Source organism: Pteronotus mesoamericanus, unplaced genomic scaffold, assembly GCF_021234165.1.
Source record: "Pteronotus mesoamericanus isolate MK-2021 breed Mesoamerican mustached bat unplaced genomic scaffold, CSHL_Meso_final contig_263, whole genome shotgun sequence".
Classification (NCBI taxonomy): Eukaryota; Metazoa; Chordata; class Mammalia; order Chiroptera; family Mormoopidae; genus Pteronotus; species Pteronotus mesoamericanus.
The window spans coordinates 8582271-8605000 of NW_026555112.1; the positions used below are offsets into that span (position 1 = coordinate 8582271).

The 22730-nt window shown below is 38.2% G+C and overlaps 1 protein-coding gene and 1 non-coding gene across 2 annotated transcripts in view; both read right to left on the reverse strand.

The window, feature by feature from the left end:
- The window catches only part of ANO4 (anoctamin 4), a 323866-nt gene that overhangs the window by 145838 nt on the left and 155298 nt on the right, over positions 1–22730 (reverse strand). The window contains exons 4-5 of the mRNA XM_054574503.1: positions 13743–13847; positions 455–591 (exon numbers count right to left, since the gene is read on the reverse strand). Coding sequence (XP_054430478.1) covers positions 455–591; positions 13743–13847 — 242 coding nt within the window. The remainder of the gene's footprint in view (positions 1–454; positions 592–13742; positions 13848–22730) is intronic.
- Positions 9203–9365, reverse strand: LOC129071466 (U1 spliceosomal RNA). Its single transcript, XR_008529251.1, has one exon. It is a non-coding gene; the product is annotated as a U1 spliceosomal RNA (small nuclear RNA).

Sequence of the window (22730 nt, forward strand, 5' to 3'; positions counted from 1 at the left end):
TCATTCTGTGTTCCTATTACCTATATCCAGTGCATATACAAAGGAGATATTTAACTCTATTGAGACACAACCTGAGCAGCAGTGAATGTTCTAGGTGCTGGGGGATTTACACAGGAAGTCCATCCTTGTAAAGCTTACATTTTATTAGCAATACCCAAAACGTAAACTTTCTTAAAATAAGAGGTGGTTTTAAGATTCTTCCTTTGCATAAACAAAACGTATTTAGATATAAGAGGAAGTGCTGGACCCCCTGACAGTTTGTTTTGAGTCTAGGTAGACTTAGGACTGTTGGCATATACCAGACCCATGGATGATATCAGAGAATACATAACCTGTTTGCCAGGAACATACAGTTCAATGAGATGATCACATTAAACAGTCCCTTGGAATAATATGCTTTACAGGTTCTCACCTGCACTAAGACTTGTATTTTTAAGAAATCTCACACTCTTACCTCGCCCCCTGCTTCCAATCTACTAGCATCATCTGAAGTACTGGTCAGGTTTCCAGGGTGAAGGAGAGAATCGTCATCTTTGCAAGGACTGTTGACAGCTTCTAATTCATCAAAAAGGATATTGACATCCTTGGCCACTAGAATCAAAGTAAATACATTACAAGTGGGGTTAAGGCTCTGGGATCTTAAAAGTAACAGTAAAAGAGAAGACATCTCCCTTTGGCTTTGTATTTTTCCATTGTTTCAACAAAGGTATTTCTTTCCTAATAGAAAATGATGTCAGATATACAAGAAGTTTGTCTAAACAGTGTCTTCATTAGGTGAGATTAAACACAATGTAAAGCAAAGTAAAGCACCTCCAGAATATAAATATAACTTGCCTTCCATGATAACAGGAGGTGTTGTGTTTAGCTTTCCTTCACTTAGTGGTTTAGCATAAGGTACTGCCATTTACAACTTCTAAGAACTCACTCTCTGTGTTGAAGATGATCTATACTTTTAAATTTTTATTTCATTTAAGTGCCATACAGCTTGCTAAGTGAACCCATAAATGCCACTTGCATAGTTCAGCAAGAACTGTGATTGTCTTCCTCCTCTGTTACTTATTTAAGGCCTAACAGAGAAAGCCCAATGCAGCAATAAAACACGCAGTTAGATTTTCTGCCTTTCTTCTCCTCTAATCATGGACTGAAATCATGAAATGAGCCACTCATAAGCTCTCCCAAAAGGTAGTTGATGCTAACATCTCAATACATATTAATGCGCTGTACATCAGAGTTCCAAATAAAGAAGACCGTGTTCAAATGCACTGAGCCCTGTGGCATACCAAAAACAGAGGCTCCGTGCCAGTGCATGGGAAAATATAGGGCCAGGTACCAGTCCCTGCTTTACAAACTCCCATTATGGACCAATACTGAAGTTCACTTTTTCCTTTGATGCTTTAAGAATGGTGAGGGATTTTTAACCTGTCAGAAGCCACTGCACAGAATGATTTGTAGGATATTGAGTTCTCTATACACAACCATACAAAAGACTATTCATTCTTTCATTCAAAAAAAGATCCTTAGAGACGGGCACACTACGTGTCAGGCACAGAGTTGTGTGACGGCTGTACCTTGGTGAATAAAAGTGATTTGCCTTCTTGCCCTTGTGGTGACAAGAAAAACAAAACAGATAATCTAAGAACTGTACAGTGCTGTAAAGAAAAGAACTAAGTTTGGATAAAGAGAGAATGGAGATGATACATTTAGACATGGTGACCAAAAAGCTGTATCCAAGTATGTGATTTTAGGCAATCCTTTTAACTTCAAGTTTTTCATTGGTAAAATAAAGTGGGTATGGAAATAAAATGAACATTTATTGTTTACTGTGATAGGCTGAATCACAGCCCCTAGAGGTGACCTAACTCCTGGAATGTGAGAATATGTGACTTGATACAGCAAAAGGGACTTTGAAGATGTGATTACGTCAAGGATCTTATAATGGGGAGACTATCCAGGATTATATGGGTGGGCCAAAGTAAAATCAGGGGAGGCAGGAGGGTCAGAATCAGAGAGACTGGAAGATGCTACACTGCTGGATTTGTGAAAGAAGGACAGGGCCACGAGCCAAGGAAAGCAGGCAGCCTCTAGAAGGTGGAAAAGGCAAGAAAGCAGGTTCTCCCCTAGAACCTCCAGAAGGAACAGTCTGGCTGATACCTTGATGACTTCTGGCCTCTAGAACTATAAGTTTATCAATTTGTGCTGCTTTTAGTCACTAAGTTTGTGGATTTGTTGCAGCAGGAAAGAAAATAAACTAACACACTTTTCTTTGTAGACACTGAGTCTACAAAGAAAAAACATCACAGTCTTTTCATAGAACTTAGGTTTAAGAATGCCTGTTCTGTGCCAGGTACTCAAGGATGGGTACTGACACTTTCTGAGGAAGTGCTGTATATGCAGTGTTGTGGGAGGTGTCAAGATCAAAGACAACTTCCATGACCACCTTATGTAAAGAAACTCCCCCTCACCCAATTATTCTCCATCTCCTCTTATTAACTCATCCCCTTCACATAACTTCTCACAATTTGTAATTATATTGTTTATTCAATTGTTTACTTGTATACTAAATATTTACCCTATTAGAATATAAGTTCCATGAGGGCGGGGACCTAGTCTGTCCTGACTGGTGTACAGAGGTCCTGGAATGGAATGAGCTCTCAATACTGTGGAAAGACAGAATCATTACCTTAGAGTGGTCACTGTCTAATGATGTCTGAAATGTGCTTTTTTTTTTTTTCAACATTCTAGGGCTCTAGGACCTTGCATATATCTTCTAACAAGATTCTTATTCACAAGCCAGGAGCTTCACAGTTTCAAGTCGATACTGATTAAATTTTCAAGTAGTTCTTAAATCTCAAGTGGATATTGGTTAGATCTGAACAACAGGATAAAATATTATTTTAACAAAGTCAGAAGACCTGCTTACTATTCCAAACTCTACCACTTAGCCGTATGAATTTGTGCCCCTGTTTTCTCACTGGTGAGACAAGTATAGACAACTTCTGTCTTGGTGGGGCTGAGAGGGTTACATCAGATAATGTATATATTAGCAGGTGGCTGACACGTAGCAGATCCATAAAAAATGTTGGTTTGTCTATTTTAGGTCCTAGACCTTAAGTCAGCATTTTAGCCTTATTAATTCAAGAAGGCAGAGGAAAAATATAGTCAATAATACTGTGATAACTATGCACAGTGACAGATGATTACTCGACTTAGTGAGGTGATCACCTTGTAAGGTGTATAAATAATGAGTCACTATTCTGTATACCTGAAACTACTATAAAATTGTATACCAACTATACTTAAATTTTAAAAAGTCTTAAAAAAATGGAATGGTTGTTAAGAGGGATAGATTGGGATGAGAGGTGGGGCAAAGAGGGAAGCTGAAGACGACACTGAGATGCCTGTCTAGGTGTTTGGCTCAGTCTGGGGAGAACTCTTGAATATTCACCCACCCACCCATGAAAACCGCCCTATGCTTTTGTCAAGGATAGACAATTACCAGGTCATCCTCTGCCAGTATCGTTTTCTGGCACTGGTACAATCCATTCAATAAATCCCTCTACATTTGTGGTTCCCAACTGGACAGAACTGTCACCTTGGAGACCTCTGGCATTGTCTGGGTACGTTTTTTGATCATCTGGGGCGGGGCTAGTAGTATCCTGTGAGCAGAGAACCGGGGTGCTGCCAAACATCCTACAGTGTACAGAGGCACCCTCACCGCGAAGAGTTATCCAGCCCAAACTGTCCAAAGTGCTAAGGCTGATAAATTCTGCCCTATGTTATAGCCCCCACTATTAGATTCTATAGGGACCATCCAACCTGAGAAAAGGGAGAGAAGCCTCCCTGTTGTCCACCAGAAACACTCCTGAAAATCACCATGGAGCCATGCCACCAATCGCTATGTCATGGCAATCTGATTATTAGAGAATAAATGATATTAAGTGATATTAGAGAACAAGTGATACTAAGGCACCATTATTACCTGCCAGACTCTCAGGAGCTTTGGCAGAGATTAGAAATGCTGAACTGTCGGAAAATGCTCAGCTGAACACAGGCTCAGAGAGAAGGCTGTAGGATATAAAAACAACCCACAGACCTAAGAAACATGTGCCCTTCGTCAACATTTCACCATTGTTGCTGATCTATCAGCTTCAACTACACGGTAAATTTTAGAAACAAGGTACAATTTCCTTTGATGCAAACTTACATTATTTTCTTTAAAGAGAAAACAACCCCCAACTTCCAAAGTGAACCACTTTTTAAAAATCTATTCATTCAACAAGCATTTATCACATTCCTACCACAGCCAGACATCGTGCTGGGCTAGGAACTGGGCTTACTGGCCACAACAGGGTGGCCCCTGTCCAGCCAAGATGGAAGCGGAGTCTCTCTATCCACAGGCATAGATATAACATTCTCCTCATCCAAATAAGGTCCCTTGTTCATGGAGCCAATCGCCTCCCTTATGCTTTTTTCTCAAAGAAAAAAAGAGTTTGGCGAGTACCTGCCTGGAACAATTCTGCTATTAGCTTCATTAACTAATAAAAGGAGCCAATGTTCTAAGGAGTCAATTAAGAATGACGAGAGAGAGAGAGAGAGAGAGAGAGAGAGAGAGAGAGAATGCAAAAATTTCATGCTACCCAAATAATGGACATACATGGCTGCTGGACTCAGGAAGAGCTATGCAAACAGAACAGGGCAACTAAGGCGGGGCAGGGTAGTGGATAGCATGCATTTGGGAAAGCAAGGGAGATCCCCAAATGATTCTGTTTTGCCAAAAGCAAGCACTCAGCCTAAAAGGACCTGGAAACAAAACAGCAATTGTTTCAATTGAACAAGGATTAAGAAACTCAAACTGCCTAAAAAGACCAAAAATCTGCAAGAAAGTCTGAGTAATTCACCAAATTCAGCACAGCAAAGAGATTTTTGAGGGCTGGCTCTATACGGGGGGTGGGCAAGAGTAGGTTTACAGTTGTTTGTATGGAAGATAATACAAAAATCAATAAACAATAACATAAGAATAAACTCTGTGTTTCATGTCCTCACAGCTGTCAACCTACTGGTGCCCACCCGCGCACTGCCCCAGAGAAATCAGGGGGCCAGGAAGCAGGGCCAGTGCTATAAAAGCAATGAAAACAACAAACAGTTAATACCTTTTAGAAACAGTCTTAAAGAGAATAAGAAATAAATACCAAAAAAATCAAATAGTTCGACTCACTGCTCTTCTCTTTAATTCTCTACTTTCCAAATGCAGCAGAATAACCCCACCTTGATATTACAGGACAGGAGTACTTTGAGCTTTTCTGATGCAGAGAAAATAAAGTGAAATTATAGGTCACTGAAGACATGAGAGGGCTGAGCAGCATAATCTAAGTATCTATATTTGTTCTCTGGAGTGCCAGTTCATTATACTATTTTTGTCCTGAGTTCCACATTATTACATTTGATGCTCAGAATTCTGAAGGTATTGTGTATTGACCTCAAAGCCTCATTAAAAAAAATGCAGAAAAGGGACACCTTCAGGAATAATTTAGAATGAAAAAAAAAAAAGCATTGTTTACACCTCAGTCTGAACACTCAACCTGGCTGTTTTATTAACAAGGTCATCTTTTTTCCTAAATTTATTTATTTTTAGGGAGAGGAAAAGGAGGTAGAGAGGGAGAGAAACATAGATGCTTGGAAAGAAACATTGACAGGTTGCCTCTCACACGCCCCCAAATGAGGACCTGGCCCACACCCCAGGCATGCGCACTGACCAGGAATCAAAGAAGCAACCCTTTGGTCCCCAGGCCAGCGCTCAATCCACAGAGCCACGCTAGTCAGGGTGATAAATTCATCTTTATGCCTAGGGTCCCTTTCAGGGGAAGGCCCAAGGTAGCTCCAAAATTTCTAGTGAATAGGAGGCACTCAGTGTCCATTTTTAAATAAATAAAAGCTAGTTGTAAGATTTCATAAACTGTTATCTTTTCCTTTCTAATTATCTTACTGAGGTTATTTAAAAGAATCTGTTTCTCTCAGGCACAGAGATTCCATATAAAGGAAGTGAGAATAGACAACACTTTATTGAAAGCTAACTGCACATTAAGAATTGTTGGGTCTGTTTCCTCTTTTCATCCTCAGGACACACTGTCAGACAGGCATCATGAGAAAGAAGTCAGGTCCCAAGGTGCCAAGTACGGCCACATAGCTCCTAAGGGACAGAGACGAATTCTAACCGGGGTCTGACTCCCAAATCCATGTTATTTCTAACTGGCTTCTTTTTTGAATGAAAAGCATTCTAGTATTCTTAAACCGTGTTAGGCTCTTGAGAACAGGAAGTCACTGAACCATGAAACAATGATCTTGTCACAGGTCTAAACAAAGCTAGACTTTACATCTACCGCCTGGCAGATCGGACACGTTTTAAAATTTAACAAATAGATCAAATTAAATGTTTTTAAAAACTCAGGGAATACACAGACTCAGCACGGCTTTGAGAACCTTAGGCTGGGATTTAAACAACTGGACACTAATTAGCATTTATATGACACTAGCAAGCCTAAGACTCTCTAGAGGTTCCTATTCTTCAAATGAATCTGATAAGGTCCCTAAGGCAGAGTCTGTCTGGTTTACCAATAAGAAGAGAACAAGAAAGAGGGCCTAACTTAGAAAACTCAAAATAAACAAATAGAGTAATTGGAAAGGACATAAATCCTTTCTTAGCTGGCTTTATTCCTTTTCAGTAGGCCGGTGGTTTTCAATGTTACCCCTCCCATCATTTCCTGAACCACCCCCTGGACCACCAGAATCCTTCGGGGAGGCTCAGGAAATGATGGGAGGGGTAAAGGGGAAACTGAGTGAGCAAAACCCTACACCCTCTACCCTAGGCTCACCCCAAACTGTCCACTTATCTGTTTTCTATATTGAGATCATATGCGAAAATATATTTGGGGAAAAAAAAAACAACTGGTTTTCCTGCTATAAAAAATTGGGAAACCTCTGTTTGTATGTTAGGGGAACAATGAAATGTTTATGTTCACACATCCCCAAAGAAAAGCTGGGGTGAGAACGCTGGGTCCTCACTGACGCACATGAGAGCAGGCACTACTCTCCTGCCATAGAACATTTACTTGAAATATTTTGAGAGTCAAACAAAAAAAAATGTGTGGTCATTAAGAAAGTAATTTCACTGGCATTTCCAAGCTCAATAACGAAGCTGTTTGTAAAAGAGAGCGCTGACACTGGTACGAGGTGCCCAGAGTACACTCCGCAACGGGGCCGAGATCATTAACTCCGCCCTCGGACAGGATGTTTCCTATGAAGAGCTCCTCTGGCTACTACTTCCTTCTACAGAAAAGACTGAAGACACCTTTATTACTTCTATAACTGGCCAGGCAAGGAAGGCACCTCTTACAACCCCGGGGATGATATTTAGGAAAATGTGTGTCCGACTCAGGCTTGGCTCAATAACCTTGATTACCTTTTCATGACTTGAAATGAGGTCAGCGATGTTCGGCATTAAATATCCTCAGAGTCTACTGACCATCATTTCCCTTCTCTGAAGGAAGTGTGAGCTTTGGATTTAGGCAAGCCTGGGTCCAACCGTTAGTCCTCCTGATGACTAGCTATTAGATTGGGTTATTTTCATAAGCTTTAATTTCTTTATATTTTAAGTGGCGATAATACAATTTACCATGAAGAATTATCGAGGGGAATGAAGACAAGGAGGCAGCCAACACTTGCACAGCGCTGACTGTGTGCCAGACATTCTATTAAGATCCATGGCTAGATTTACTAATATAACTATCTCCCTCTTACAAATTGGGAAATTAAAAGGAGAATCTAACACTAAATAAAATAATATGGGTAAAATTACAAGACCACAGAATTACAAGATTATTAGTTCAAGATGAAGTCTGTCCAGAAAGTATCCAGCTACATACTATGTAAAATGGAGATATGTTATTGAAGAAGATACAAGATACAGGAAAGATTGTACAGAGGACAATGATGCCTCAGTACCCTTCAAAGTGGGCACCTTGGGACCTCACACAGTTTTCCCAATCACCATCAGCTGCCCCATCATATTTTCCTGAATCTCATGGACGGTCTGAAATCTCTTCCTTTTCAAAGGTGATTTTAGTTTTGAGAAAAGCCAAAAGCTGCAGGGCACCAAATCTGGGATGCTGGGGGTCTGAGTCACCTGGGTAATTTGATGTTTTGCCAAAAAACTCTGCATGAGATGTGATGTATGAGCAGGAGCATTTTCATGATGAAGCGGCCAATCACCCATTGCTCATAGCTGGGGCCTTCTGAATCATCCAAATAGTTTCTGCAGAATTTTGAGTTCAATGCAAAGTTTGATGCAGATTCATTGCTTTACTCATTCAGTCATTTTGAATGCAATGGCCACACAGCACACATGCTCACTCAGTGGCATCTACCACCCCCACTTACTAGTACAGTAAAGTCATCATTGTTCACACATGCATATTCTAGTCCACTCTTTTTGGCTGCTAGGTTACATTGGTGTCATAAATTGTTCTTGTTATATTAACAATGGTTGGACTTTTTCCCAGACAGACCTCCTATGTCAGCCCCACACTCTCCCCCATCTTCTCCTTTGAAACAGTGTGACCATAGGCGTTCAAAATAAAATTGGACCAGAACTCAGGAAACTGGATTCAAAATGACTCACTGGGTGTTACTGAGAAATGACTCAGTCTCCTCAGCCACAGAAGCACAGAGCACCACCAATGAAGAAACAACGCTATGATTATGTAGGCACATGTGTAAGCACAAAGAGTCAGATTATAGGATAAAGACCATCCAACAATCCTTCCAACTTCCAGCTCTCATTTCAAACATTCTGCTCTTTGCTGTCTTTCTTTCATGAGAACCTAATGGACTGTAACACAATAATATCTGCTAGGGTAAGAATGCCACTGAGAAGTCGCCACAGTCTGTATTTGCATACACCAGGAAACAAGACAAAAAACTAAGGATAAAGCAGGAAGGGTGAACAACAAGAAGTGGGGGTAAGGATAATTTTTATAAAGGGCTGAGTGCTGGTAATAATTTAGGGCAAGAATTAAAAAGTTCAGTATCATTTTGAATGGTGTATTTGTCAACGGTTTAGTTTGCTAATAAGTGCTCTTACGCATACACATACTCACACACGCCTGCTTCATGGATTGGAAAGTGTTTTTTTTGTTTTGTTTTTTACCAGGGGAGAGTGTGAACGCAGTCCCCTACTACCACAAATTATGCAGTCGCATTTCCCACATTTGGGGAAATCGCAGGGGTCAGCACATCCAGAGTGCATGGGTAAGCCTCACCCTGGGAAAACCACCTTCGTGATCACGGTATCTCCTCTGCCAGGTAAGTACTGCAAAGTTTTAATATGTGATTCTCGATCTAATTTCAGAATTAAATTATTTTGAAATATCAATTTCTCAAAAAATGACTGGATTTTAAAACATTGGTGATTAAAAAGCAGGGTGTTTTTATTTTAATTGAGATTATCAAACACAATAAAACAGGCATTCACATTTTTGGGATATATGTAGAGAGCAGGAATCTTACCACACTCGAGAGGAAGAATTTCCCCATGGCTTTGTCATTTCCTCAAGTTAAATCATTCTCCATGTCCCCATCCCACTGGCATGGTGAACAATTAAATTTCAGTCATTGCTGACATTCCCACTCCTCTACCTCACACGTGCAGGACAGTATAAAGGTTCCAGGGGGTTTGTAAATAGCAGAACATATAGAGACCACCCAGGTCTCCAAGCTGAACTGGCTACTGCTGAGCTGTCCCCCTTTGCAGCTCTACAATGAAATTCATTCACTCATTCATTCATTAACAACATGTATTGAGGAGGAGCAGCTATTACATCCCCTACTCTGGCTCAAGGGATTAGGGATACAACAAACAAACAGGAAGATAAGCCTGCTGCCTTCTCAGAACCTCCAAAGTTCCCTGAACACTGCAGGACCTGTTCCTTTCTCAGGCTGGGGAATCTCAGCCACCGCTGCAGTTCAGGGGACTCAGGTATAGTTTCCCAGGCACAGACGTTCCCTCCCTTTCCGCCCACCCACAAGAAGCCTCGCGCCCACTGCCCATGGCAGCACCCTGGAAGGAATGGAAGGGGACCGATCTTAGGAAAGCAATCTGTCTCTGTTGTCTGTCTGTCTGTCTGTCTGTCTGTCTGTCTGTCTCCCATCTCCCCGACCCCTCCTCCTCTTCCTATCCAAGCATCACCTGCTTAGAAGCTCAGGCTTGCAGGAAACAAAAACCAGGAACTTCAGACAACAGAAAACTCTGATGAAACAAGGGGTTCAAGGAAGCTGCAGCCCTCACGGGATGAGGAGTACAAGAGAATAAAGAAAGGGGGAAGAAATAAAGGAATACACAAGCAAACACCCTTACATTTTACTGCCACATATAAATGGGGTTTTTTTTTCCTAGAAAGGAATTGAGTTGTTTTCATTTTAAACTATGAAACAAAATGTGATCGGTGAACATTTTAATTTTTCCTGAATTAAACTATGCACCAAAACGTTCAACACTGCTTTATAATATTATGCCTAGCATAGTGCCTGGTACATAACAGATGAGATGGATAGATGGACAAATGGATAAAGCAAGTCTTTTCTTCCTTATAGGTTGTATATCTGATATGAGGGAAGTTGAGAAACAACTTATGGATGTCCAGCCTCCCTGAGACTTTTTTTGAACAAATGAAGCTATTCTTGGGCATTAGCGCTATAGAAAAAAATGCAAATATATTTTACAATGTAGAAGGATTGGGAGGAATTCTTACATGAAGAGGTAAGACAATAATAACATTTTTAAAATTCAGAGTAGTTCATTTTTCTTAATTATTTTTATTTAATGTTTTATTTAGCAGAATAAGGGTTGATATATGGTTAAATGTTGACTGTCATATATTAACCATACATCATTGGGGAAGTTCACTCAATTTCTTCAAATTTAAAATGAAGAAATTAGCATCCGCTATTACTTAGGGTTATTTTAAAAATAAAATGCTTAAAATATTTCTTGAGTCTGGCCTACCTCAGACTCAAGAAATGTTTAAAATGCATACAAACTCACACACACGTGCACACACCCCCCTATACTCTTCTAGCTCGATCCTGAAGGCCGTACATGTATGTCCACACAATTCTAAGAGAACAATGACATCTTTCCATCATCCTGCTAAAAAGGTAAGAGAGGAGTTTTACTGATGTTTATATCCTATATATTTTTGTTTTTTTCAATTAATGGTTTATTGTTTATGCTATTTCAGGTGTCCTAAATTTTCCCCCTTTGCCCCACCCCCGATCCGGTCTGCCCCCCACTTCCATCGTCAATCCCCACGCCGTTGTCTATGTCCGTGGTCCTTCATGCATGTTCTGGGACTAATCCCTTTACCTTCTGTCAGTGAGTTCCCCCTTCCTGCCTCCCTTCTTACTGCTGTCAGTCTGTTCCATGTTCTGTGCCTCTGATTCCACTTTGCTCATTAGTTTACTTTGTTCATTATAGTCCTCTTATCATTGAGATCATATGGTATTTGTCTTTCACCAACTGGCTTATTTCATTTAGCAAAACAGACTCCAGTTCCATCCATGCTGTCACAAAAGGAAGGAATTTCTTCTTTCTTTCTGCTGCATAGTATTCCATTGTATAAATTATCACAGATTGTTAATGCACTCCTCTGCTGATGGGCACACCCTGCTTAGGGTGTTTCCAAATCTTGGCTATTGTAAATAGCACTGCTATGAACATAGAGATGCATAAGTTCTTTTGAATTGGTGTTTCAGGATTCTTAGCATGTATTCACAGCAGTAGAATCGCTGGATCAAAAGGCATATTTTTAAAATAATTTTATATGTTGGTCTCTTACAGTTTTCCATAAACAATAATTTGATGTACAATCCGTTGAAAAATCTAACTATGAATTTTTATACTTAGAAATATCAATGAACTGGTTAAACATCTGAAGCACGTACTGAATCTAGATAGAAATTGAAGGTAGGTGAATGGCCCAAATCTGTCCTGCCAGAAATGACCTGAGCAATGTGAGCAGCTTCCCAAACCTACTTAGCATAACACTTAGTTCTTAATAAGAAAATAGATAAGTTCCAAAGTATCAGAAAATTCTTAAACCTATAAAAATTTGATTTGCATTTTAAAGTGAAGTGACACTTCTTTTTTCTTATTTTTAAATTTAAATATTAAGTGCTCACAAACTTATCCTTTTCTACCTGTTCATAAAGAGGTCACCATTCTAAACTATATTATATACAAACATCTTTATTAAGATATGCTAACAAAAATTACTACAAAAACAGTGTCATATTTAGTTCATTTTGATGTAAAGTCACTCAGCCCCCCAAAAATTTTAAATTCATCTCCTATACTTGCATAGAAGCCATGTTATCATTTATTTAAAAATTTTTAAGTCCTTTCAGCACTGCATAATCTATCATCTTTGACATCAAATAAAGTAATTGCATAATTTTATAACTTTCCATGAAGAGTTATTTTCTCTCTTAATGTCTCAATTTGATTTTTATTCTCCTGGGGAAATTTTTTCTCTTTCTTCATGAACCTAATCTGAAGGGATTGCCAAACCAGAACAAATTGCTGGTCCTCTTATAGTCTTCATCAAAGATATTTCTCTCAAAACTAGCCTCATCTCCTTCAACTTTGGGATCCTTCACCTCAGTGTGTTTAAACCCTTCTCCTGAGCAGATTCATGAAGGAATTAACCCTCCATCCTAGGCTGGCCTCCAATATTTACCATATCACCTTGGTATCAATACTTATTTTACCCTAAGTTGTCTGAACTATAAAGTGGAAATATTATCTCATAAGGTCAGGAGGCTAGCACAATGACAAAAAGGGATCACTACTATAAAAATGCTTAAAATTTATTTAAAAATTCATATAGAAATGCAATGTGGCAAAACTAAATGTAGCAAAAAAAAAAAGTGGCGGTTCTATATACGATGCAGTGATCTCAGATCTAAGTCCTTCAAATGCAACAGTATATAATACTATTTGTTATTAAAAGAGCAGCATCATTATCTAGAATTAGAACTCTGATGACAAAACGATGTTAATAGTTCAGTATGTGATCACCCATCCTTGGGGCTAAGTCTATTGAGTAAATGTATCAACTATGATAAAATTCTTAATGAAAACCATAAAACGCAAATAAAGTACTATAAAAAGGTAAACCTTGATTAATCAAAAAGCTTACAAGAGAGGGGTTCACTTCTGGGTCACAGCCCACCATCAGTGACTCCTGATTCCCATTTTGGAAATTCCGGGTTTTTGGCTTACTGCATCAACACTTACTTCCTACTACTTACATGAGAGCAAAGGGATAGTATTCTGGTTTCTTAAATATTTTTCTTCCAGTATGATTAATCCAGGAATAAAAAAAAATTGCAATACCTAGTGACTTTTTAAATATTATAGCATATTACATATACAGAATTTATAAATCCACTACACTTTTCCACCAGGCTTCTTCAAAAACCCCAATGTCATGCGGTTCACAGTTTCACAAATTAAACCCGAATTTCACTAACCATCACTTCTGATCTCAAAATTATTTAACCTGTAAGTCTTTTAGGACATGATGTATTTTTTAAAGCTTGGCATCCAAGGTTTCTAGTTTCAGTACCCCTCCCAAGTATTATAAGAGTTTCTTCTTTCATGATGAATTTAAAATTTGAGTGAGACTTACTTTCTTGTATTGCATTAAGAATCTCTGAAAAGTCCACATCACTCTTTGGGCCGTCAGGTAGTATTTGCATATCCAGCTGGTAGCCTTGCAAATCCACTCCTCCTTCTAGAGAAATGAAAGATATTCATGGAGTTTGCACTGGTTATCAGAGCCCAGCATTAGGGTCCCAAGGAGATGCAATGTCAAACTCTAAAATGAAGAGCCAGCTGTTTGCCAGTAATCTTCCCTCATGGACAGATGACTTTTTAAAAAACTGAGGAACATTACCAGTCATTTGCTCCTTATGGGACCAAAAAGGTTTAATGCACAAATAAGGCCACTACTTTATTGCAATACCACATACTTTATACTATTTATTGATGACTTCCTGGGTGAAGAATGATAGCCTGCACCCAAGAATAGTTAAAATTATTTTCAACTTCTACATGGCAAGTAAGTGACATTCAACACAAACACTTTATGATACCATCTTCTTTAAAATTATAATAATTCAATTGTTGGAAAAAATTTAAGAGTCTTGATATCACAGAAAAAAAGATATCACTTTTCCCCTCGCAGTTGGACTTCTCTCCTATATCATGTATTTTTCAATTATATCAGAATATTTTTATTTATTGTATCATGTAATTAAGCCTCTTGTACTAGTTTTGTCTGATGTATTTTTGGTGCCTTCTAAAGTAAAAAGAATTTTATGCTGCTCCTCACACTTAGAGAACATTTAAGGAAGTCGAAGAAACCATGACATTAGAAAGCAACTTTATCATAGACAATAATAAATCTCAGAACACTTCTTAAAGTACCAGTAAGAACGTCTCCAATTTGAAGAGTTTGGCAGGGCTAAAAGCCGGTACTAAAGTAAACAGATAGCCTGATGAATAAAAGGTGGCATGCTCTAGCTTTCAATGTTTTTATAGAAATAATTCTTTCATAAGCCCAGGAATTATCCTTAGCTTTGAATAAAATTTCAGTTACATCCTTAAAACTTAAAAGGAATAAGACAGTCACGGCCTTACAGGGAACACTCGTACCAGGAGGGAAATGAGCATGAGTAACGTAATAGGAAGTAAGCATTAAGAGGGCAGGACCTCTTGTCTTCATGCTGTGACCCAGCGCTCAGAACTCTGTGCAAGGGCACTGGGTAGGACCTCAACAAACCCAGAGTGAACAAATGAAAGAGGCTATGCAGTAATGATGAAACAAAGGCAAGCAGAGCCATAAGTAAAGCTAAAGGCTCAGATTCTTGAGTCAGACAGATCAGCATTCAAATTCTCATTAGAGAACACCAAATCTCAATAAATCTTAGTTTCCTCATCTATAAAATAGGGACGATAGTAAGTCTCACAGAGTAGCAAGGAGGACTAAATGAGATAATGCATGAAAAGCTTTTAGCTGTAACATAGTCAGCATTCAGTAAGTGGGAGCCATCACTATTACCATCCATAATCATTTATTGGAGCAGTACTGACATTTATGTATAAACTGTTTAGCTATTGAATAAAGAAAGCATAAGCCATTTCTTTGGGACACTGGCATGCATTTTGTAACTGTCAAGCACTGCAGACACAGCAGTGAACTTTTTTTTAAGGTTTAAATGATTTTTTTTATTGTTATTCTATTACAGTTGTCCCAATTTTTCCCTCTTTGCCCTCCTCCACCCATCCCACCTCCCCGCTCCCACAGTCAATCCCCACGCTGTTGTCCATGTTCATGGGTCATTCATACATGTTCTTAGTCTAGTCCCTTCCCCTTCTTTCCACTTTCTAGATGCATGCATACAGATGGCTCACTGTAAAGTCTGAAGTTACCTATAAGACTAAGCTTCTCAATGGGTCAGAACAAAGATGACTTCCTGTTGGCCCAGAATTAAAATGGGTTCTTTTCTTTTTTTTTCCCATGGCCAGCTACTTCAAAAGTTCTGATGCTTATCAGCCTTTACTAAGGCTAATCGCCTTTGTTCTGTCCAATGCCCAAAGACTTCACAATGAGGATGAAAAAAGAACACAAAACACACGAATATTCAATACTGCCTATTGGCCAAGCTCTGTGCTATGAATTTTACCATCTTATTTAGTCTTTAACTTTGAAAAGGAAGTATAACAAGAAGGTGACACTTTCCCAGTTACTAAGTTGTGAAAATATAATACCAATCCATGCTCTTAACTAGTCTTTAATACCACCTCTATCCAAGCAATCACAAATATAGGTTGTTAGAAACAAGAGAACTGGATTTACCAATATTCCCATGGTATAGTCTTCAAAAGCCATCACGTAAGCTGAAAAACAAATGACTTCCTAAAGAGACTAATAAACAGAAGCTTAATTTATTTACTTACTGTTTGTTACAGTCAGTAGTTCACAAATTCAAGAAGTAGTTACAACTGCTAAATAACTACCATATTTAATAACTAAAATTCCACAAAGTTTTAATAAAAATTTTTTGCTGGAAGACAGTAGAAGAATAGGAGAAGTCACAAAATAAGCAACATACAGGAGGGATCCAGGTCATTAAAGTTCGTTTTTGAAGACTATTTAGTGATATGGGAAATGCTTAATGTATAATGAAAAGGTGAGGAAAATGGCTACAAGGAAACAAGTTATAGGTATGTCTCGAGTATATTAAAAAAATCATGCCCTTTTATGTGACTAGAAAAAAAAAGGCAGAAAATGCCAAATGGGTACAGAAGTTATCTCTTAGCTTTGAAATTATGGGTACATTTTATTTTATTCTTTATCTTTTCTATGTTTTTCACAAGAAGTATAAAATATTTTTTATAATTTTAAAGTAATATATAAATTCATATTGTGACAGTGGAGGATATTAAGTATTTAGAGTTCAGGGTTCAAGACAAAGGCTATCAGTGTTAAACCATTACAGAACTAATTTAAGATTTTTCTAAATGAGTATAATTCTTGAAATGTAAAATTCAAGTAGCTTCAACTTGAAGAATGCTATATTGTCTTCATGGTAAAACTTAAGATCACATTTAGAATCCCTAAAATATAAGGTATTTTTCTTCCTCTGCTCTAGAAGAAATATGAAATGCACTTGCATAAAGTATAATATAATCGTCTGGAGCTTCTGGAAGTAAGTCATTCATTTAAGTCTAACATGACCAAGTAGGAGCTGCTGTAAAACAAGGACTTTAGTAAACTTTCTCAATGGGAAGTGATCACTTTGCAAGGACACTCGTCAGTGAAGCCTTCCAGGCGATGATCTTCACTTTTAGCACTCACTGCCCAATGAAAGAGGCTAAATGATTTCAATATACAAAAAGTTGTAGGTCTACTTTGAACTTTTGATATTTAATTATTTATTGTTAGTCTTAAAGCTTTGATGTGATTTCTAAAAAGTTGAGAATTGAGTTCTACGTATAGTCATGGGTATCTGTACTTTGAGTTAAAACACAAAGCTCTGAAAAAGTAGGAGAGATGGTGAAGATGTCATGGTTTCAAACCGAAGAATCTTTAAAATAAAACATAGCCCCACTTGACCTTGGTAACTGACATGCAGCTAAGTAGCATCCCAAGGAAACAAGTCACATTGAAGAGGGAAGCTAAAAAAGATTCCTATAGATATGAAGAACATACCGAACCATTAAAAAAATCAAAAAGACACAAAATTCATGTCATCTCCACATTTGCTTTTAACTTTCCTTACACTTGATTGATAGGAGTGTTTCTTGTGATTCTGTAGTATGAATAAAGTTGAAGGCAGTTTCAATAAAAAGTGACCTTGATAACAGCATTTACTTTTAATAAAAGTTCTTCAGCTGAGCAAACAATATTTTAAAAAATTCATTTTAGATTTGTATCTAGCTTACATGGATTTTAGCTGAATGTTTATCTACAAAAGGAACCAAAGAAATAAGCTCCAAACATGAGTTTCTCAGTGAGCAAATATGTCCATGCCTCTCCCATCCCATCTGTTTGTAGAGATCCCTACCTCTTTAAAAAATATTTTATTGAATTTATTGCCGTAACATTGGTTAATAAATATATATATAGAGATTTCAGTGTACAATTCTATAATATGCCATCTCTATACTGCATTGTGCGGTCACCACCCAAAGTCTAGTCTCCTTCCCGCACCATTTATCCCCCCTTTATTCTCTTCTACCTCCCCCCACCCCCGTTCCCTCTATGAACCATCATATTGTTGTCTGTGTCTATGAGAGTTTGGTTTTTTGTTTAATTCCTTCCCCTTTTTCATCCAGCCCATGAACCTCCATTCCCTCTGACAGCTCAGCCTGTTCTCTGTAGCTATGAGTCTCTACTTTTCCTTTTCCTTAATCATTTTTTAATTGTTATTCGATGACAGTTGTCCCAACGTTTCCTCCTTTGCCCTCCTCCGCTCACCCCACCCCCGACTCCCACAGCCATGGACAACAGTGTGGAAGTCTCCCTCTTTCTATCTTAAGGTCCATCGTAAATGCTCTTCTGGATCCTAACAAGTAAATACCATTTCCCACCCACTGGGCCCGCATAGCTGTCTATATTTTGTCTTTTCGATGGTGCACGTGTTCCATCAAGAATAAGGCAGGTAAAGTACCCAGCACAGTGAGGAATAGATGCAGACCAGACGGGACTCTCTGCCCCTCCCCGTCTAGCTCTCTCCCTCATCTCCAGCTCCCTCAGCCAGGCTGCAACCTGAGGGAGGCCTGGGACCAAAGCGCATCCATATTTTATCTCCTACAGAACCTGGAACAAGGCCTTGGAAAAACATTTTTGCTTTTACTGCAATTTCACATTATTGGTAACAGTAAATGGACATAGGCAAATAAAATGTCCCGGTTTTCCTTTCCAGTCCACAATTTTAAGGCATCTTGAAAGGTTATCTATAGATGACTATGAAAGACATATTCTAGAACATGCATTTTCTCTTTTTGTAAAGTCTTTTTAAATTTCGTCAAATAATAAAGAAAATCTTAATGTACCAAAAGGCTTATAATGAAAATCAGCAGTTGCTAAACCCACCTCTTTCTCAACCCCAGTCCTGTTCCCCCCAGTACAACTCCTTTCAGGAATTTGCATTGTTACTTCTTTTGGATATTTCTATGTGTGTATTCCATTGTTTCTTGATCAATTTCATATATTACTTATTGTTTTCTGCTATGATACAATACAACTTATATTGGTGCTACTTGGCCTTGTCTTCCACCCACCATCACATCACTATTCTTAGTTATTATATTCTATTGTTTCAGTTTAGTAAATTTAAATAAATTACTTAAAATTCAATTTCTTGTTCAATCAAATATAGACACTTCTTATATTTGCAAATTAATACAAAGTGGTACAAAAAGCACATTTTGGCACTACACTGACCTGGATTTGAATGCCATTTTTATATGACCCTGAGCCATTAAATAATGAATCTCATTTTTCTCATTTATAATATAAAGAGGATAAAATTTTTGGAGGCTCTATTAAAAATTAGTAAAAATAATTTGACTCATAGTGTTAAATCATCATGATCCACTAACATTTGTATGTAACATACCCATTCTCTGCACACTGAAGGCCAATTGCAGGTTTTGCGCCTAAGTAAAACAAAAAAAAATCAGTACAAATCCTGTAATTTGGACTTGGAATAGTTATGTCCTATTTAAGCAGGAATAAAGGAATTGTGACAAATCAAACCTTACCTTTCCCATGAAACACAGAAGATGGGGGACTCCATAAAGTAGGCTTAAGGGGATAAATGGTATTTTCTGTGATTTCCTCATAACAAATGATGCTAGATCTGAGTTTCTGTCTACATTCTATTTATCTTCTGAATTAAAAATCGGTAGTTCCTGTCCTGAGAGGTATATTTAATATCAATCCTCAAATACAGCATATTTTACAGAATAGGAAGCAGTGATATTTCAAAACTTAATTTAACTATCTAAAATAAATCTTCAAATGTCATATTTTTAGACTTACTAGGCTTCAAAGACCCTTTTTGAAACTGGAAGTTTGCTTTCAATTCTGCGTAAGCAAAACTCAGTATTTCTGACAGTGTTAAGACAGAGAATGGTATTAGGAGAGGAGAGAGGTACAGATTTTCCCTATATCCACCACTGTCTGAGGTAAACCTTTTCAGAAGAAAAAAAGAGAATATACATTCAGTTCATCTGGAGGATCTGAAATTGAAAACCCTAGATTTACATGTCGGATATTCCATTCCACTGGTTCCAGAAAATCTTTCCATCTCTGCTTCCTAACTTCATTTATAGTGCTTCCCAAAATCTCCTCAGTGTGCCGTAAGCTAAAAACACTGCAACAGAGAATGCCTCATAAGTGCTACCGTAAAAAGACACACTGATCACCCTCTTTCCTATCAGTGTTGTGTAACTATAAATCTAGTGATATGACAAGATCATTTATTTTTATTTACAGAAGACAGCTCAGCTTTGTCTTAGTAGGAAAAACCAGATCAGCTCACCCACACTAGTCACTACAAAAGCTACAAATACAAGTGATTGACAATGAGTAGTTTTAAGGACTCAGTTCTGGACTAGGTCCTGGCTGGAGAGCCACATTTGGCTCATGGCGGGTGGATGTTTCCCAGGTTGAAAATGGAAATAATAACCCCACTGCTTCAGCTGGTAATGGCTGACCTTCAACAAAATTGCTTCCATGTGGATTGGCAAGATAGTCACCTCCTAAAGGATAATGTGTTTCTGCCATTAAGAGTTCCAAAGACGGCTTGGAAATCTGAGCCTCAGAACTCCAAATGGCAGGAAGGGTTTGTGCCTCCTACACACAGAGCTCGGTGGGTGAGGGTCTTCCCGTCTCCTAGGTGCTGAGGTTCGTTGCTATGATGAATGGGACTCACAGAGGAAGGAAAGGGAGAAACTAAGGGTCAGGAGGCGGAACAGAATAGACACCATGAAACTTTCAGCGTCACTGTCCTGTTGTTTACTCCCTTAACCTGTGTGACAAACCAGGGCATACAGAGGGCTTGGGCTGGATGTATGAAGGAGTATGTCCTTACAAGACGACAAGCCTCATAAGAGTTTGCACATCAGCCTATTACCTCTCAGGGAATTAAGCAGAGGAGAAGTTACTATTAACTGATGATCACAGTCATGGGTTTAGGCTAGGCTTAGGGTTTAGGTCACTAGTTAGAGTGCATGATCTTGTGTTAAGAGTTACTTAAATCTCTCCAAGCTTCTTAGAAATATAAAATTATCCAAAATAGCCCCAGGCAGAAGGTGCAGTTTTAAATTCCACAAAACACAACATTCTTTCCAGAAGTTAATCGCTTGGTTTTTTTTGTGGCTCCCTTTTCTACAGCTCTTCTTCATTCACTTTGTGTGTTTGAATGTTTGTGAAAGATTCTTCAGAAAATTTTCTCTAAATGCATCATATAAGTACAAATATATGCATATGTCCCTCATCAAAGGGAAAAGAAAATGCAAATATCGAAGGGAAGAATCTGGTATGTATTTTTAGACAATTCCTCATATGATAGCAAGGAGAACAGAACCCAATGCCCACATTTGCCAAGGCCCAGAATAGCTTGTTTTCCTAAGCGCCCCCTATTTACTAAGCTCACATCACACATCTTTAAAAAAAAAAAAAAGCACTCAAAGAGGAAGCAATTCAAATGAGGGATGATTAGTGTTATTTCTAAACCACAGCACACGAACTATTCTGAACTACATCACATTGACCTTCAAAGCAATAAGAAATAAAACAGACGTCCCTTAAGGAGTTCTTATCGTTTTTCTTTCACATAATTTCAAAGCCATGTGGAAGATCTTATCTTCCAGCCACACTAAAAATCCATTCCTCAAACAGGAAAACAAATACATAATTGCATCCTTTCTTTGGATCTATTCACGAAGGGCAGCCAGCTTCCTTGGGCTCTGTAAAGAAGTATCTGCCACAATTTTTTTAAAAAAGTGTTTCCAGATAAGGTGATGAGAAAACACCAAAATTTCACACTCAACTAATTGTCTTCTTCAAGAAAAAGAAAATTGTCACAGTGAAAAAAATACATAAGAAATTAAAGACATAGATTTTAATTTGGGTCGATCAATGACCAATTCCGTTGTTTGGAGTGAGCAGTTTCATTTCCTGAGCAAGAGGGGTAATTCCACCTCTCCCACCGCTGTGGTGCTACATGAGATGTAGGAGGAGGAATTGTGAAAGCCCTTTAGAAACAATGGAGCAACATCTAATGTAAGAAAGTAGTGACATGATGATTATTGTTGTAAAGATTTGCCATCCATTTACTTTCACCTTATTATTTCCCCCTAAAGAATAAATTGAATGTTGACTCTCATCTTGGCAGAACCATGGACAAATCAGCCAAGAAAGACTTGTCCTGTCGGCTGTCTTTCACTTGTTAAATCTTTCCTTAATTGTTCCTGATCTTTCACCCTCCCCACAGACTCGGGTATTGCTGGTTTTGTTTCATTTATTGTTTTTTAGCATGTGGACTTCCATGTAATAGTAGAAATTTTACATTATGATAACGTCTTCAAGGTGAAGTTGTGGTATAAATTTAAAAGCATTAGACAGAGGACTCATTTCTTCTGTAATTTCTTATTTATAAACACAATGAAATTGCAATTTTCAATGTTACTTTAAATAAAAGTTATTCTTTTTCCTAGTCATTTAGTATTTTTTTACCCCATGAAAAAGAATTTTCTTCAGTTTGGCGGAAGCATGGCACTGCTGTGTTCGGTGTGAAACAGCATATGAGAGGCACTGGCTGAGTTCAGTCTGTTCCCTGATTTGAGACCAGGTCTTGACATGAGGGCCAGAAAGTACCATATTTTGCCATGTGTAATGTGCAGTTTTTTGTCTAAATTTTTTTGGGAAAAATAAAGATGCACATTATACATGGGTATAATGATTACATACCATGGGTATAATAATCTTGTGTATAATGTGCTCAAAAACATGGGTGCACATTATACACGGCAAAATCCAGTAATCTTTGAAACTCATGAAAACAGGAAGGAGTTTTGTTTGGAATCAGAAAAAGGAAGG